Here is an 18973-nt window from a genome sequence, read left to right on the forward strand (position 1 = left end):
GGTGGGTCAGAGGGCGTGTCTCAGGGTGGATCAGGGGGTGAGTCAGAGGGTGGGTCGAAGGGTGTGTCTGAGGAAGAAATTGTGAAGATGGTTGATGAACTCAAAGCAACCATGGAACAGATGGGCAGGTCAGAGGGCGTGTCACAAGGTGGGTAAGAGGGCGGGTCAGAGGGCGTGTCTCAGGCCAGGTCAGAGGGTGGGTCAGAGGTTGGGTGAGGACGTGTCTCAGGGTGGATCAGGGGCAGGTCTAAGGGCGTGTCTAAGTATGGGTCAGAGGGTGGGTGAGAGGGCATGTCTAAGCATGTGGCACAGGGTGGGTTGAAGGGTGTGGGTCAGAGGGCGTGTCAAAGGATGGGCAAGAGGGAGTCTAAGGGAAGGTCAGAGGGCGTGTCTAAGGGCGTGGCACAGGGTGGGTCGAAGGGTGTGTCTAAGGGATTGCCAGGGTTCAGAGGGCGTGGGTCTGAGGGAGGAAAAGAGGGAGGTTATGAGGGCAGGTCAAAGGGCGGGTCAGTGGGCAGCAACTTTCTAGAAGGGGAAAAAGAATACCATCATCGATTTAGCTCACCTAGAATCCGCTCCTGTAGCAAGAGGAGAGATAGAGAATAGAGCAAGAGATAGAGAATCGGAAGTTTTCACCTCTATCGTTTCATAACAACATGAAGAAACATCGAAAAAACCCACCACAAGGAGAAAATGAAGAGATTCCAAAAGCCTCAATTGAGGTCACCCACAAATACAACCTCCTCTCAGATAAAGAATTCAGAGAAGAAACTGTGAAGATGGTCGATGAACTGAAAGCAACCATGGAATGGACAACCAATAAACTAGGGGGGGGGTCTGAGAGTGGTTCACAGGGAGGGTCAAAGGGCGGGACACAGGGCGTGTCTAAGGGCATTTCACGGGTGAAGGGCATTGGTCAGAGGGAGGGACAGAAGGAGGTTCTGAGGGCGGGTCAAAGAAATATGAAGAGGATATGAGCACAACCAAGGAACAGACAGCCAATAAACTAAGGGAGGATATGAACACAGCCACGGCGTGTCTAAGGGCGTCCACTGGGCGGGTCACAGGGCGTGTCTAAGGGCATGCCACAGGGTAGGTCAGAGGGTGTGTCTAAGGGCGTGTCACAGGGCAGGTCAGAGGGAGTATATATAGGTGGACTTGGAGAGCACATGTATATAGGTATAAAACTCTGGATCATTTCCCTCTGAAAGAGTGGCATCATAGGGCAAAATAAAAACGAAGAAATGAGACGTTGTTAACTCACATCTTACATGCAGTTTCCTCAAATCCCAGGCTGACTTTGAAAAGAATTTGTCTAAGTATTACTCACCCTCTTCCCCAGAAACAAGTACATTCACAGCCATAAGATGTTTGCCTAGTTTTCTAAAAAGGAAACAGGAGAAACATCTGCTAACAGTATTTCATGTTTGACCCAGAGGGTCTAATATATTTGTTTCTGGTAAAATCTTGAGAGTGGTGGTCTTTAGATAATCTTGTTGAAACTTTGAATGGTAGATGACTTGAAACACAATAAGAGAGAACACTTTAAATTTTGAAATAGTTTTACTTTTAACTTTTATAATACAGTGTGCAGTATGACATCTCAAATAGAGTGCAGGTTAAGAAAAGTATAGAGGGCTAACAATAGATGTTAGAAAAGTTACCTTTATTAAGGCTGAATCCCTGGTTTATATTTTCTATACACATTCACAAAGTTACATTCAAATTATTTATCAATACTTATTCTTTAGGCCATGGAGAAATGGTTCAGATACGGAAATCAAAATATCAGATTTTCATAGAAAGCAAATCTGTATTAGTCTAAACACTACTTCTTGCTGTGTGTTCTGACTTAGGAAAATTTAGTAAAGGAAGATATTTCCTTCTTTGGACTTTCCATGTGCATTTATTAGATATTGTCATTCTTACAAGTGGATTAATTAAGTTCACCACAGTGGGGCCTCTAGTCAGAACCACAGAGGGATAGGAAATGGAACTGGTCACATGGTCAGACAACTAGGTATTGCAAAGCTTTTCCCTCATTTTCTTTCAAGGAAGTTGGCAAATTAATTTTCACTTTGTTTACAAACTTAAATTATCAGCACATCCATTTGTCTAGGATTAAGAAAAGTTTGATACACAGATGAAAGATCTAGTGTTGATGAGGAAGAAGAGAACTTCTGAGTCATAAAATGCCTCATCACCTTGGGCTTCTTAAGAATATATATGATATGTGCCTTGACAATAGTCTTCTTGTAGAAGTTTTCTTGATAGCATATGGCCCTAATGTCTGCACATAATCCTGGGGTTATCACAGAATCATTGTCACTAACTGAAATCTCAGTCTAACTTAAACAGCTTTAAAACTTAAACGTTTTAAATCTTAGGGATAATAAAAAACATCTGTCAGTTAATGTAAGAATCTCACAAAACTACTGTTGACTGAGGACTACTTTTCGTTCCCAAGAAGAATGTAAACTGGAAAATTGAAAAGACTAAGTGCTTATATATTCCTTGTTTTACAGTGTTGAAAATGGTGTGACCATGTCATTTTCTTGCTGTAAGCTGGAGTGTTTCAGACCGAAGAGATAATATAGCATTCCTTTCCCTAACCTAGAAATGTTAACTATCTTCCTATGAAACATTAGCTTAAAAGTTTCATGTAAGAGACTCTTCAATCAACTCTGAGGTCAAGTAAATTTGAACAGAAAGGGCAACATAAAACTTTTTACATTTGTTCATATAAAATTATATAGAAGAAAAAAGTCAAAAATACACAACACTGAAAGAAAAATTATTAAAAACAACTGCTTATGTTAAGTGACATCTTTGTATTATTCCAGTGTTTAGCTCTGGGAACAGGAAATGCTGTAGCTAAAGTAATAAAAATAAAACTAAGACATTCACATTGAGGTCATTTGTCAAATACCATACCATGAAAGACTATAAACTTTTCACAATAATTACAGAAGTTGAATTTTAAAGCTACAGCTGTTGACAGTACAAAACTTTAAGTGGTAGCATAAACATTTATGACTTATTTGTTGCATTCTGGTCATAAACAGACATTAGGATAAAAACTTGTTTCTTACTTACATCTCCTACCCCCGCTATCTTTAACCCACAAATTTCTTTTCCTAAAATGTTCAAATGACTTTTAGGTCACCTCTTCCTTCCTATCTCAAAGGCAATTATCACAGTATTTCCCTAGGATGCAGGTAATTTTATCGAATGTTGAACAAGTCTTATCAATGACCAGTTATTCATCTTTAAATATTAGTATAGTATACAAATACAGCAGCTATATTCACAAAAGTCCAGTTTGTTACCTATAATTATAGCAGTAATCAAATACTACTCTTCATTTATAAAAATGCAAAAACCATCAAATGTGCTCCCCTTTCATATATATATATATATATATAAACCTCTACATCATGAGGAAGAAACTTCAATAGTTAAGATCATGTATATGAACATCTGCCATTCACAAAAATGTAAGTTATATACTCTGTTATACTGTGCAGATCAGTGAAAGGAAGCATGATTATCAAATTAGTTATAATTTAAGCATTCAGAAAACCCTATCTTTAAAAAGATAAGCATTTGCAGTATATATTTAACTAGATCAGAGTCTGCAAAATGTACAGTGAATGTACAGTTTATTCGAGAAGTTTGAGCTAAAAAAAACTCATGCTTCTAATGGAATGCTTTTTAAAAAATTAAAAAACACACAAGTGAACTTAAGCCTATGAGAGTTATTCCAGGCCTAAGTGGGACCAGATTTTTTGTTTCATAGGGAAGTATTTTTGAGGGCTTACACTAGTCTTCTAACAGCTTTCTTCAACCTTTTTACCCCTGCAGACTGGTACCTGTCCTGCAAACCAATCCAAGGACTGATAATTCTAACCAAAGTTGGTAGGCCAGTGGTTTTCAACCTTCCTACACTTGCAGACTGGCACCCCTCAGAGGGTAGTTGAAGACTACTGTTCTAACCAAATACTGACTCATCCAGTGCAAAGCAGCACAATACATACCATGAAGTAATTTAACCATTCAAATCATGTTTGTAACTATGTAAGATAGGGACTATTGTGTGCATAAGTGTTTTTTAAATGTAAAATACTACTGAGCAGAAGAGTTTTAAAAAACAATGAGAAAGGTTTTAAATAGATAAAGTGGAACTGCTGTTGAAAGCTTCCATTTAGAACCCACCAAACAAGGCAGAACAGTTAAAGCCATGCAGAGAATAAAGACTACTGTGCACAAATTGCCTAAGGGGACTGCTTACTAGTTAGAGATCTATGAACAGGTCTACAGCTTATCCTGCCTGCTCTGAGACCTTGTCCTCAGAGTCTTCTTGAAGCATCAGGATTATCTTCCCATTGGCAGTTCGTCAGGTCAAGTCCAAATATGCCCTTTATAGATGTTTCCTTCATCGTAGCCATGTGGAAGGTACCCACTGAGGTTCAGTATCAAGTTTGTTGATTAACCTAAGCAATTCCTGATAGGCTTTATCAAGATCTGAATTCACAATTGCTGTGTCAAAGTAGTGGCCATTGTTTTGCTCCATCTCTCTGGTCTTCTCAATGATTTCTCTCAATTCTTCGGGCTGAAAAGAGAAGGTTAAAAATTTAGATAATTCCATTTATGAATGAGTCAGAGATGGCTGAAGGCACTAAGAAGTGATATTTAAAAACAGCTTTCCTTGTTTTCTGAAAAATAGCTTCAGGAGCTCCTTCCAACACTAAGCCAAAGATCTGTGATTTCCTTTGCTTTAGAAACCGTAAGACTCACTGTGAACCATTTGGAACTTAATACTATTATCTGTTATAATTTTCATATTGGAGAAAATTGAAAAAAAAAAAGATTGGAGGCTCGAAGAACAGACATTTGTTCCTAACAATAACATTATCTGAAACATAAAGAGTTTTATGTCTGACTGGAACAAAGGGAGAAGACCTAAAGTATGTAGGGCTCCTCTAAAGTGCACTGGCCCTTCACAAATCTAATGAGAATGAGGCAGAATAAACATGGAAAAATAAAATAATCAATAGAATGGGTATTTTTTTCTACAAAAATACTGTTGGTTAATCTAAAACTGTTGATTAATCTAAAACTGTTGGTTATCCCTAAAATGTCTGTTTTCAATATCATCTTAATAGCTTATTAAGATGATGAAAAGTATCCAGTAAGAGTTCTGGAAACTACTTGGCAAACTATTTTTTAAATAATGGATAAAGGAACAGCTGTCTTGCATAATTTTGTAAACAGGATGCAAAATTATGGGCAAAATATATTAGAACTTGCTGATTATCTGGCACACGGATTCAATAAAGTAAAATGTCCCCAAATTATCCATTAATGAACAGAATTAAAGCCCAAATATCTCAGATTTAAAAGAATACACATCAATACTATACTTAGACTCATAAATCAAAAACAGTGTATACCATTCATCTGTATGAACTTTTGTAATAGGAAAACATGAAAAATGTGACAGTTCTGTCTTGTCCTGAGACAGTTTCTTGTGTGGCTCTTTAGTTTTCATTCTGGAATGTTCTGCATCTAGCTAAGGCACACAGATTTCTTTGTTCCTTAGCAGGGGCTCTACTACACCACTGGGAACTGAATGGATCTTGACATTCTTGCTGAAACTACTCAGAGGTTAAGTGTATCAAAAGAAATTATGGAATTCAAATAAGAATCTAATCTTTATGGTGCTAATCACTGTATCACTATCATCCATTGACCATCGATTTGCTCAAGCGGGTCCAGTAACGTCTCCATTCATCCTAGCCCTGAAGATTTTAGCAGTCTCTATTTACTCGTCCTTCCCAATGGTGTCGTATTAGAGGCTCTTCAGGGTCAGGGGAATGAGACCCATCATTGTTACTGTATTTGGCATATGAATATGCCACGGGGAGCTTGCCAGGTTCTTCCCCACGCTGGCAGTAAACTCTCGGTAGCTTGCCAGGTTCTCCAAGAGGGAGAACTAGGCTATCAGATATCTCGCTTCTGGGAGCTTGGTTTTATAGTCTCTTGGATGTTGGCTGTTGATGGGATTACACGGCACCTGGGGCAGTTTCTGGGTGTGACTACCTAGCTACTGGAAAATGGGGAATCTGGATGGAAGAAGCCCAGTCCCAATCCGAGTAGCCTTGGAGATCTCGGAGCACCTGGGTTCCTCTGCCCGTTCCTTCATGCGTGAGGATAAAGGAATGTAATGTAATGTAATGTAATGTAATGTAATGTAATGTAATGTAATGTAATGTTGAAATATAAATATTAAGCCCCATATCTTGGTACATATTCACATAAAGATCCAGTACACCTACATTTTTCTTTTCAAATTTAAGTCACTGTTAATTTCATCTTTTGCTAAAACAGATTACATAGTTTATATGACATTGTGTTTCTACTTCTTATTTTTCAAAACTATTTCTAAAATGTTTTGCTGAAAAAATTGGTATTAGTCTTTTACTATATATTCTTATGCTCAAAAAATGGGGGGAGTGGGTAGAGAGAGAGGGAAAGAGGGAGGAGGGAAAGAGGGGTTATGGTACCAGCCATACAGGCGGGGTAGGTGGGGAGTGATGGGAAGGAAACTGGTGACACTGGTGCTGGGAAATGTACACTGGTGGAGGGATGGGTGTTGGAACACTGTATGACTGAAACCAAATCATGAAAAGCTTTGTAAGGGTCTATCACAGTGATTCATTAGCACTGTAGCACTGTCGTAGCACTGTCATCCCATTGTTCATCGATTTGCTCGAGTGGGCACCAGTAACATCTCCATTGTGAGACTTGTTGTTACTGTTTTTGGCATATTGAATACGCCACGATGGCTTGCCAGGCTCTGCTGTGCGATACTCTCAGTAGCTTGCTGGGCTCTCCGAGAGGGATGGGGGAATCGAACCCGGGCCGGCCGAGTGCAAGGCAAACGCCCTACCCACTGTGCTACTGCTCTAGTCCTACAGTGATTCAATAAAAAAAAAATTAAATAAAAAAAATTTTCGGGGGGGGCTGGAGTGATAGCACAGCAGGTAGGGCGTTTGCCTTGCACGCGGCCGACCCAGGTTCGATTCCCAGCATCCCATATGGTCCCCCAGCACGGCCAGGAGTAATTCCTGAGTGCAGAGCCAGGAGTAACCCCTGTGCACAACTGGGTATGACCCAAAAAGCCAGAAAAAAAAATTTTTTTTGACTGATAAAATTAGTCTACAGGCAAATTTGACCATACTACTTCATACTATCAGTTTACCACTCCTAAGCAAAACAGGTTGAGGAATTCAAAGAAAGTAGAATCAGATCATTAATTATGTTTACTTTTTTGTATCTACAGAGTAAAATCACTTATTCTAGTGAATACATTTCAGAGGATTAAAATAGAGGGATTTATTCATTTTGTTTCTGTTTAACACTGTACAATACTAATGCAGAAAGTACTACTAATCCCTGGCAGTGCCTGGGGAGTGGGGTGGGGGGAAATATTGTGCTAAAGATCAAACCTGGGGCTCCACCATAAAAGCATACACTCTAGCTCCACCATTAAAGCATACACTCTAGAGTTTCTAGTCCCAAGAAGACTTTGTTTTTATTCAGTTCTATTTTGTGAGAGATGAAGCACTACTGGAAATAATGAGATAAAACAAGTATAGTAAAAAAAGGCAATCAAATACACCACCTCCTACCTATCAACAGTGGAATTAATCCATCCTGTGTGCATGCACCATAGATCAAGATAGAACAGATAGGCCATAAAAGGTTCAACAAATAACATAAGATTGATATCTGTTTTCTGACTGCAACAGATTTATAAAATAAAAATATATTTATATATTCATTTAATAAAATTAATTTTATAATTTATATATAAAACATCAGTTATATTTAGAATTTTTTCTAAATTCTCCCAGTAGATGAAAATCTTATACTACTACTTTTTTTTGCTTGTTTTTTGGCCCACATTTGGGCCACTCAGGGCTTTTTTTGGGCTCTGAGTTCAGCGATCACTCCTGGTAGGCTATTTTAAAAGATATACCATAAACCTATAGTTATTACGAACTGTATTATTAGCATACAGAACAGAATTCAAAAGTAATTCCTTTCTCTGCCTCCACATAGACATGTTTGGTCAATTTATTTTCTGGTGAGGTCTTCCAGCTGTCCTAGGGCAATCAGGACCATACTTAGTGGTGCTAGGCAGGTGATGTGATGCCAGAGATCAATTCTAGGATACTGTGCATGCAAGTCATCCCTTTGACCTGTTTTCCTGGACCACAGTTTCATTTTTGACAACATTGTCAATGTAATTCAATGGGACAAAATAATTTAATTTTTGTGGTGCCAGGGATTGAACCCAGAATGTCAAGCATGCAAAGTACATGCTCTATTGGTGGGCCACATTCACATTTCATTAAAAAAAGTGTGAACCAACCACACTTTAAAATTTTTATTACATTTAATTTGAAGCACCATGATTTACAATAGATAGCTTTTCATGCATACAATATTCCAAAATGACACCTTCCACAGTGTCCATTTCTGTCCACCACTGCTAACCACAATTAAAAAAAAATTTTTTTTTTTAGCGAATCATCATGGGGTACAGTTTTTAGATTTTAGATTTACAGACTTTCGTTAATTTAGATTTCGTAATTACGTAAATAATTTCGTAAATTTAGATTTAGATTTACAGACTTTCGTGCTTGCATTTCAGCCATACAATGATCGAGTATCCATCCCTCCACCACTGCCCATTCTCCACCACCAATGATCCCAGTATCCCTCCTAGCCCTCCCACCCCCTCCCCCCCACATAGAGCAATGAAATAGCCACGTGTTTAAAACCAAATAAAATGTAGTTCAAATGAAAATAACTTCTATGCTTACACTAAAACAAAGAATAATTTGAGATATATCACAGATCTAGGAGCAAAAATTAAAAATTTTTAGGGCTGGGGAGATAGCTTAAGAGTCTGGATGATAAACTTCATGTGCAGGAGACCCAGGTTTAATCCCTGGTACCACATACTACACCAACCACAGCAGGGAAAGACCACCAAATGTGGACTAAAAAGTCAAAATAAACCATTTTTAGGAGAAAACAGGAAAATTTTTGCAATCATAAGAGTAAAATTTTTCCTCACTACACCAAACGAAAATGAAAATGCATTACTTCATTAGATTCAAACTTTTCTGATAGCAAATGATAACATTAAAAATGACTACAGGGCTGAGAGAGAGAGCTCCACATGGTAGGCTATTTTAAAAGATATACAATAGGGGCTGGAGCAATAGCACAGCGGGTAGGGTGTTTGCCTTGCATGCGGCCAACCCAGGTTCGATTCCAGCATCCCATATGGTCCCCTGAGCACCGCCAGGAGTAATTCCTGAGTGCAGAGCCAGAAATAATCTCTGTGCATCGCTAGGTGTGACCCAAAAAACAAACAAACAAAAAGATATACAATAAACCTATAGTTATTATGAAACTATTATGAAACTGTATTATGAAGCTATATTGTGCTTAGCAAGTGGGAGGCCCTGACACTAATCCCCACTCTCCCAGCACATTGTGGCCCCTAAGCATTGGTGAACCAGAGCACTGAACTGATCCTGGCTCTTGAACTTCCCCGGGGTGGCCTTATATAAGTAACTCAGGGTTCAGGGGCTCACATTAGGTTCTGAGTTCCATCCTTAGCATCTCATGACCAGCCCACCACCACCCCTCCATCACTAGGTGTAGCTCTGGTGGCCACCTGCACTGCTTCAACCAAAGAGCATCCATTACTGGGCCTTAGCACTGAACTATTAGGTTGCCTGGGTATCAAAGAATAGGACTTCTGAGTTCTGGGCACTGCTTTTGGGGAGCATCCTCCCCATCTCCCTCAAAATTAAAAGGGGCCAGGGAAACAAAGTGCTGGAGTGCTTAATTTGCATGTAGAAACCAGGGTTTAATCCCTGGCAATGCCATGATCCACTGAGCACTCCCAGTAGGGACCCCTGAACAATGGACTGAGGGCATCTCCAAGCACCATCAAATACTGCCCTAACTACTCCCCAACCTAAAGACCCAATAGCCCTCCCCCACAATTTCAAAGGAAATAAAAGTAAAGAGATTGGAAAAGATTTCTCGGGGGAGAACAGATAGTGTGGGTGGCTCTGGTAAATAGTTAAGATGGAATGGAAATGAGTATGACTATGCTTTAATTACTTCTAAGAAGCTTTTAAGGACAGTTATGTATTTTTTATGGCTTTTAGGGGGATTCAGCGGCTTAATTAGCAAATGAAATGAGATCTGAGTGATCTGTCTAAAACAGAAAAATAAGGAATGGGGCTGGAGCAATAGCACATCGGGTAGGGTGTTTGCCTTGCACGCGGCCGACCCGGGTTCGAATCCCAGCATCCCATACGGTCCCCTGAGCACCGCTAGGAGTAATTCCTGAGTGCATGAGCCAGGAGTAACTAACCCCTGTGCATCGCCGGGTGTGACCCAAAAAAAAAAAAAAAGGAATAACTGATATTCTGAGAAAACATGTCATTTGACAGTTAATTCATAAATTTAAATTAAAAATGCTTCTGATCAATAAATTGACACAGTATCTATAGTATCTAGTATTATATAAGCTATCTCAACCATATTCATTTTTTCTGGTGAAACCAAATAGAGAAGGAACATAAACTTTCAATGGAAAGTTTATGACAGTTTATGAAAGGAACATAAACTTTCAATAAAATTTCAACTTTCAATAAAAAAAGAAAAACAAGAGCATTAAACTTTGGCACTCCACAGATATCTCCAAGAAAAAGTGGCAACCCCTAAGAATTTTTTTAGAACTTATTTTCTGCAGAAAAGTGAGAAAATCCTTTTTAGAAATAATTTGGACCTACGTGAAGATGACTGAAAGTCTTAAGAGGGAGCTGAGAGATAGTATAGGTGTTAAGGCTCTTGCCTTGCATCCTGCCAACACAGTGTGACCCCTGGCTCTATATTTGTGAATCCCTATTAGGAGTAGAGAGCCAAGTCTTGAACAACCTGATGCTTGCCCTTCCCTCCCAAAAATAAAAGAAGTCTTAAGAGATGATGATGATAAATGTTAACATAATCAGAGGCAACCAATGTGACTTTGGGAAAAGTAATATGACATAAAGGACAGTTGGTTTGAAAGCTTAAACTGGAGCCAGAGCCACAGTACAGCAAGTAAGGCGCTTGTCTTGCACTCAGCCAATCCAGGCTGGATCCCCGATACCCCACATGATTCCCTGCATCCTCCCTGAGCCCGGAGCTAGGAGTTAGCTCAGGCACCGATAGCTGTCATCCCCCACTCCCCTCACCAAAAAAAGAAAGCTCAAGCTCATGTAGCTTCTAAGCACCATGACAGAGCAGACCAAACTGTTTCTTGTTTATCTTCAATAAAATAGCACAGTAGTAAAGTACATTTACCTTTGGATTCTTGCCTTCTTTTGCCAATAATGCCCGAAGTCTTTCTTGTGAAGGGGGTGCAATGAAGATAATATATGGTTTCAAGTCTGAATTCCGGAGTATCTTCAATGACTGAAAGAAAAGTTACTTTAGATCTTCAAAATAATTTTCTTCATTTAACTACTTTTTCTTTCTTTTTGTTTTTGGGCTATACCAGGAGATACTCAGGGCTTACTCCTGACTTTTGAACTCAGGAATTAGTCTTGGCAGGATGCCGGGAATAAAACCCAGGTCAGCCGCATGCATGGCAATTATCCTAACCATGGTATTATCATGTACTGTACTATTTAACTACTTGTATGCCTCCAAAGCACAAAAGAGATCGCAAATAAATAATAAGTTGGAATATAATAATATAATATTTAAAATACTGCCCATGAAGGGCAGGGAGTGCTCACGTGATAGAGCACAAGTATATGCAAAAGAGTTTGTTTTCCAGGTACTACCCTGAATCCCAACTGATGTGACCATATAAAAAACAACACTGCCCAAAAATAATTCCAAATATCTTTGTAACAATCCTAATACTCTTAAGATCCTATCATTCACTGCAAGAATATTATATAGTTTGGGCTGGAGCGATAGCACAGCGGGTAGGGCGTTTGCCTTGCATGAGGCTGACCCGGGTTCGAATCCCAATATCCCATACAGTCCCCTGAGCATCACCAGGAGTAATCCTGAGTGTAGAACCAGGAGTAACCCCCCCCCCAAAAAAAAGAATATAGTTATAAAACACGCATACATACACTACACTGAATTGCTGTTTTATGTAATGAAATTTAAGTGAATGATTCTGAAGGATGACAATTATATGTTGTTAAAACACCCTGCAACATGGCTAGATTCTGAAAGCCATGTTAAAAATCTGTTTTTGGGGTCACCTAGGTTAAGGCCCTTGCCTTACATGCAGTTGATTCAAGTTCAAATCTCTAGCACTGCATATGGTCCCTCAAGTACTGTCAAGCGTGACTCATGAGCACAGAGGCAGGAATAAGCCCTGTGGGGACCAACTCCCTGCTTCCGCCCCCTACCATTCTGGAGAATTTAGACATGTTAGTTATCCTACTACATGCCATGTATTAAACACAGCAAAATCAAATGGGAAATTTCAAAATATATGAAAAAGAAAACTGAAATAAAACATCCAAGGTAAGCAAACTCATTTTGAATTAGGAGATTCTTTGTCACCTAGCCTTTGCTAGTACATTACTTGATGTCTCTAAACTGAAGCACTCTACTATAAAGGGGCTCAGACGGGGAGGGCAGGTCCTTTTTTGGTTTGTTTTGGGCCCATACGTGGCGGTGCTCAGGGATCACTCCTGGCAGAATGAATATATGTGGTGCAGGTGGACAAGCATCTTTCCTACTATACTCTCTTCCAAACCTGGGGCAGTTCCTTTTTCCATAAAAAATTATCAAGGGTAAAGCACTTGCCTCAAAAGCATGAGGCTGTGAGTCAGATATGCTGTACCACATGCTGAGGTCCTGGCAGCACTGCAACCAAATGTGTGTGAACTAAAGTGTGCACACCTCAAAATCAAGCATCTGAAAAAAGTGTGTGAGCATCACAATGAAGTTTGTGTAACTTTAATTATTTCAACAATAACGAAGGGAAGGGGAAGAAAAAAAAACTATTACTAATTAGAATATTATGTTTAACTGCTCTCTGTTCTTTGACAAATCTGTCTAAACAATTTAAGAATTTTTAAGGAATTTAAACACATTTATGATTAAGTCAAATGTTCATAACTGGAATAATAGGAAAGGGTCTTTTCCTACTAAAAACAAAACACCTGTCTCAGGAGAGCTATTTCATAGACAAATTATCCTGTCTCTTTCCCCCTCCTTTGTTGGTGCTGTTGTGCTAATTGCTGAGGGTGATACACACAGGCTGTGGTGTTCACACACTTAGCTGCAGTGCTCTCTATATACTCCTGGCTGTACACTGGGGACTGCACACTCTACTGTGGTGCTACAGGTTCCAGATAGCAGAGCCTCAAGGATCACAGTCCATGCATGTAAGCAATGTAGGGATTGAACTCACTGTTTCAAGCTTGCTGGGTACATGTCTATGCCATGCCCTGATCCCCTTTCCTTTGTCTCGCTAATGATGACTGCCTACGTTTCCTGAGTTGACATAAGCAGCAGGCACCACCATATTAAGGCAAATTTTATGTTGAAGCTGCATATACTCTAGAAATAGAAATTTCCTAAAAAAAACCTTACATACCTCAAACATTATTTTATCTATCTACCAATCTATATTGGTATGGATTTTCTTCTCTGAGAAAACTGATTTTTGCTTTGTTCTTATATTTTGGTCCTGGAGATCAAAGCTAGCCATATTTTATTTGGCTAAGAATAAAAAAAGAAAAGAGAAAGAAAAAATAGTATGCACTCTACCAGTGAGCTATCCCCCCAGGTTCCACCTGAATAAAGTGAAAGATGTAGAAAGCTATCTTATTTCATGCAGAGAATCAGTAAGGGAAATACTATGAGAACTTAATTAGGCCCTGTGGTTCTTGTAGTTTCCACTACATTACTTTGCAAAAAAACTTTCACTAGCCTAAATTGAAATAGTTTTTTACCTGTGTACGGAGGCTTAAAAGGCATATTTTGCCAGAGTTGATCACTTGCCGCACAGAATCAATGCTGGTTCCATACAAATTTTTTTCAAATTCACCATGCTCAATGAACTTTCCAGCTGCTACATCTGCCTCAAATGCTTGTCGTGAAACAAAGTGATAATCTCTACCAGCTACTTCATGGTCTCGCCTACTGCGAGTGGTATCTAGATAAACAAATCAGGTAAAATTAAAGGGCATGAATCAGAGTGAGAGTGGTAATAATTCTAGTGGAAAAATTTTTGTAATAAGGGTAACAAAATACTAAACTGAGGATATATTAACAGCCTGCGTATTTAACATCTAACATGATTTTCATTTACACATTAAGAAACAAACAAAATGTTTTCAGCATTAGTATTATAGTAACTACATTTAATTACCATAATAACAGTCTGCACTTAAACTTTAAAACTTTATCTTGCAATACTACCACTCCTTTTTTCCTTAAGTTTTTTATCAGATATGATACAATAATTAAACAGAAGTTCTGTGTTCAAAGATTAAACCTAAATTTCTATTTTTTCCATCAGTTAAAAGAGCCAGGAGCTGATTTTAAAAAGTCCAAAACAATTAATTACCATACTTAGGAATAATTAAAATTTCTCAAGAATGACTATTTTTCTGAAAGTTCCCTCCCAATTTGTTAAAGAACAAAGTTCTTTAACAATACTGTTTTGAGGAACTGGATAATAATTTCCATACATATAGTTGATTCTCCAGGTGATAACTGAAAAGCACTGGAAAATGAGAATGCTTCCAAACTTACGAGGAACTGCAGATGCAAAGCGGTCTTTTTCTTTATTCATGAGTCTCTGACGCAGTTCATTCTGGCCACAGTTCTGTGGACCAATCAAAATGATTGGCCTTTTCCTATTTGCTGGCTGATGATAAAGTGACATTTCTTCATAAGTTAAGATCTCCTCATTGTCATAATCTTTGAAGAAGAAATGTAATAAATACACTTAATAATAATTAAAAAGCTATATACAGCTGAAGATCTCTATCTTGAAAAACTGGGTCTAAATAGAGAAAACTGGGTCTAAATAGAGAATCCTCTTAAAATAGCTTGCTATCTTCTCAAGAATTGGAAATGTATTTAAAATGATTAATTTTTTTATATAATAATAATATAAATGGGTAATATTACATCAGGAATATTTTCTCATGTTATTATATTCTTGCTATGTACTATGAAAACAAACTGGACAACATAATCATTCCAAAACTTCTTATTCCTTTTCTTGTAATACTGTGAATGTTTTAAACAATATAATCATATTGATTCTTACATAAAATAATTTGCAGGTAATGCTTTAACAAAGGAGTACTAGAATAAATAGCTAAGAATAGTTTATCACTTTTGTAAAATAGGAGACTATTACTTTGCTTAGTGTATTGAAATTTTTAAACAATTAGGCTAAAACAATGTCACATCCTGATGCTCGGGGGACCATATGGGAAGCGGGGACTGAATCCAGGTCAGCTGCATGCAAGGCAAAGGTCCTACCCACTGTACTATCACTCCAGCCCTGTATTGGGCTTTTAAGAATCGGATAATATATATGCTGAGCACAGTTGCTGACACAGACAATTGTAAACAATGACTACAACTAGAATTATCAGAGAAAACTAGAATATCTTGAAAACAAAGTCATACCTAGCTATATGTACTTTCTGCATTTGATTACTTTAGGTGGGGATATTAATGCTAACCACAAGTTATGATTCGAGAGGTATAAAGTATGGTCGGTGAGGTGACATTACTAAAGCCCATAATCCAGATGACATTACAACTGTTAGGAACAAAGGTAAGTGATTAGCTGCCTGCCATTTCCTCATTCCTATTGTTTCTCCTGACTGGAAAAGAACAAAGATGTGTACCCAGACTTTCCTGGTCATGAGTCCCATGAGAGGTAGGAAATCATCTTAGTCTTGCAAGTACAAATCATAGCAAAGTAGAAGCTCAAATTATATTGGTTCATTTCTAGTCCAACTATATACTAGCTGTAAAAACTTAAACAGGTCATTTAATATGTGATCTAGAAACCAGAAACCTATAATTTTTTATTTGCTATTGTTTAATAGTCCACCAACAGTAGAGCCCAGGAGCGACTCCTAGTACACTGTTTGGGGGTATGCAAGGGATCAATGAACCTGAATTTCCTACATGCAAAGCATGCACACTAATGCCTTGAGCTTCTTCTCTGGCCCTTAGTCTGTAATCCTTAAAGAAAAAATTATTTTTGTTAATAGTTTAGGAAGAGGAGTACTACAGTTTAATCTTTTAATTAGCTTACTGTAAGAACTGAAGTGCATGAAGGCATAACCATATGCTTTAGAAAATTAATGTTCCTGAAATAGAGAAGCCATTATAATGCTAATTACTAATAAAAACAGTAATGAAAATAACATTATTACAAATATAAGACCTTCCTTTTCCAAAAAGCTCTTCCCAATATAAAATGTGAACTCCTAATTGTATTAATTCGACACTGACAGCATTTACATGTGGGAGACTATGTGTTCCCTATTTCAATGTTCATAGAGTCCTCCCTGGATAAAACAAGTTTAGCTTAATTTAGACAATGAAGGCTGCAAATGTGTGCCCAGGCAGGAAATTTCCTGCTAAAATAGACTGCCATGACTTTGATACTATACATTAAAGGACTTACTAATTATCATTCTTTGGCCACAGCTATGCAAATATCCTCATCTTTGCTCTTAATGTACCTGCTTACTGTTCTCAATGTAATTTAAACACTGTTAAACAATGGTTCACATGCCTGGAGCCAGAAAGCCAGAGCTGGGAGCAGAAATTGTATTCAATAAATCATCACCCTATCCTCTTGTATGGGAATAGCTTGTCACCTGGGAGGTCACTATCATATTGTCTGCAACTGAATGGAAGTCTAAAGTGCCAATCTGAATGGCTTTATTGTGATAAATCTGATATATTGACTTCAGATTTGCAAGTTTTCTATAGTATAATAAAGGTTAAGAGCCAAATCAATTCATTTTGTGTGTTTCAAAAGATGAAGAAGCAGGTATTACTCAACCATGTAAATAGAACAGGATTAAAGATTCAGTAACAATGTTCTTAGGTGATCTATCAATGATATTAAAGGAAATAATCCCAACACACCACATTATCCCAGGTAGATGGATCTCTGGGCTGAGAACTCTAAGACCTTCCTGGAATGGGGGTGGGTAGATTCCCCTCTCAGTCAGAAGGCTAGATTTATAAGAAATTAGTTACTGGGTCAGGGATGTGGTTCCAGTAATATAGCACTTGCCTGGCAGGTGTGAGGCCCTGGGTTTAATCCCCACACTGTATAGCACACCCCATATCCCTCTCTCCAGAACTGCCCCCAGCACTATCAGGGATGTATCCAGTTCCCCATAATAAATGTTTATTAGAAATTAGATGACAACAATGTTGAACTAAGTTAATAGGTGAGATACACACACACACACACGTATATAATAGCAAGCGTCATCACTGAGGTATAACAGATTGTGTTCACTATTACTAGAGCCTCTGATTTCAAGAATTTTTTAATGCAAGCAATAAATGAAAATAAAACATTTTCAAATGTTTCAAAAGAGAACATTTGTCTCATATCTGTAGATTTCAAATTTTGTGAAATGGGTTGCCTCTGTAATAGGAGGTATTGAGAAAAAAGCTTTTTACTTAAAAATACTGTTAGAATTTGTTAAAAGCACTCATTAATTTCACATATATACATAGCTTAGAAAAATTAGAGAAATTATCAACATAACACTATAATACTGAATTTCATTTGAAATTTTTCTTCTCAGCATTCTAAACAATGTATTTCTCGAAGAGTTTAAAGAGAAAAAAAAAATTCTGCTAAATGACTTTCTGCGATAGTGCAGCAGGTAGGGTGTTCACCTTGCACACGGCCGAACCAGGTTCGATTCCTCCACCCTCTTGGAGAGCCTGGCAAGCTACTGAGAGTAACTTGCCCGCATGGCAGAGCCTGGCAAGCTACCCATAGTGTATTGGATATGCCAGAAACAGTAACAAGTCTCACAATGAAGATGTTACTGGTGCCTGCTTGAGCAAATCAATGAGTAACGGGATGACAGTTACAGTGAAATGACTTTCTGAAACATGTATAGTATATGTGTTTACATGGATATAAGGCAAATTAGGACTAGAAATAAAACTCTGACAGTAACAACTTACATTTTTCAAGTCCTGTATTTAAACTTTAGATTTAAGTCTAGCTATGTAAGACAACAGAACTTACCATCATTTTTATTGGCATTATATAAAACCTTTTTTCTTTTCTTTTTATTTTTCTTTGCACACCACAGTTTTCCTGTTGAAGAAACATAATGATAAAATATTTTGTTTTGAATGAAGTAGCATTTTTTCAAATTGAAGCACTTACAATAACATTCTAATAAAACTTATATACATTTATACTAGTGAGTAATACACTTAGGTGTAACTGCGATGTGTGTGTGCAGAGTGCTCTTGTTTACGTAAGGAACAAATTTACAGTGGGGTATACTGAGTAACTGTTTTTCTGGAATAAGGTAGGTCTATAAATTTGGAACTTCTTATATATATATGTTACCGACAGCACAACTACATGTATTTTCAGGGAATGATTTATGATTTTTCATTAATCCCATATTAAGACTACTTTTAACATTCATTTGCATTCTTTACTCAAATTCTTTTTCTTTGCTATCCTTAGATAATCAATTTTTCCTAAGATGATTTCACATCATTCTTAACATTTTTATCATTCTTAAATTTTCATAAGTTATAAATCATATGTAAATTTAATCATCCTTCCAGAAGGAGACTCAGAAAAACTCATTAATGT

The 18973-nt window shown here is 37.8% G+C and overlaps 1 protein-coding gene across 1 annotated transcript in view; it reads right to left on the reverse strand.

The window, feature by feature from the left end:
• Positions 1-1551: 1551 nt before the first annotated feature.
• The window catches only part of PALS1 (protein associated with LIN7 1, MAGUK p55 family member), a 74068-nt gene continuing 56646 nt past the window's right edge, over positions 1552-18973 (reverse strand). The window contains exons 10-14 of the mRNA XM_004612343.2: positions 18386-18457; positions 14878-15045; positions 14073-14275; positions 11446-11556; positions 1552-4612 (exon numbers count right to left, since the gene is read on the reverse strand). Of these exons, the coding sequence (XP_004612400.1) occupies positions 4436-4612; positions 11446-11556; positions 14073-14275; positions 14878-15045; positions 18386-18457 (731 nt within the window). The 3' untranslated portion in view covers positions 1552-4435. The remainder of the gene's footprint in view (positions 4613-11445; positions 11557-14072; positions 14276-14877; positions 15046-18385; positions 18458-18973) is intronic.

This window comes from Sorex araneus, chromosome 3 (assembly GCF_027595985.1).
Source record: "Sorex araneus isolate mSorAra2 chromosome 3, mSorAra2.pri, whole genome shotgun sequence".
NCBI lineage: Eukaryota > Metazoa > Chordata > Mammalia > Eulipotyphla > Soricidae > Sorex > Sorex araneus.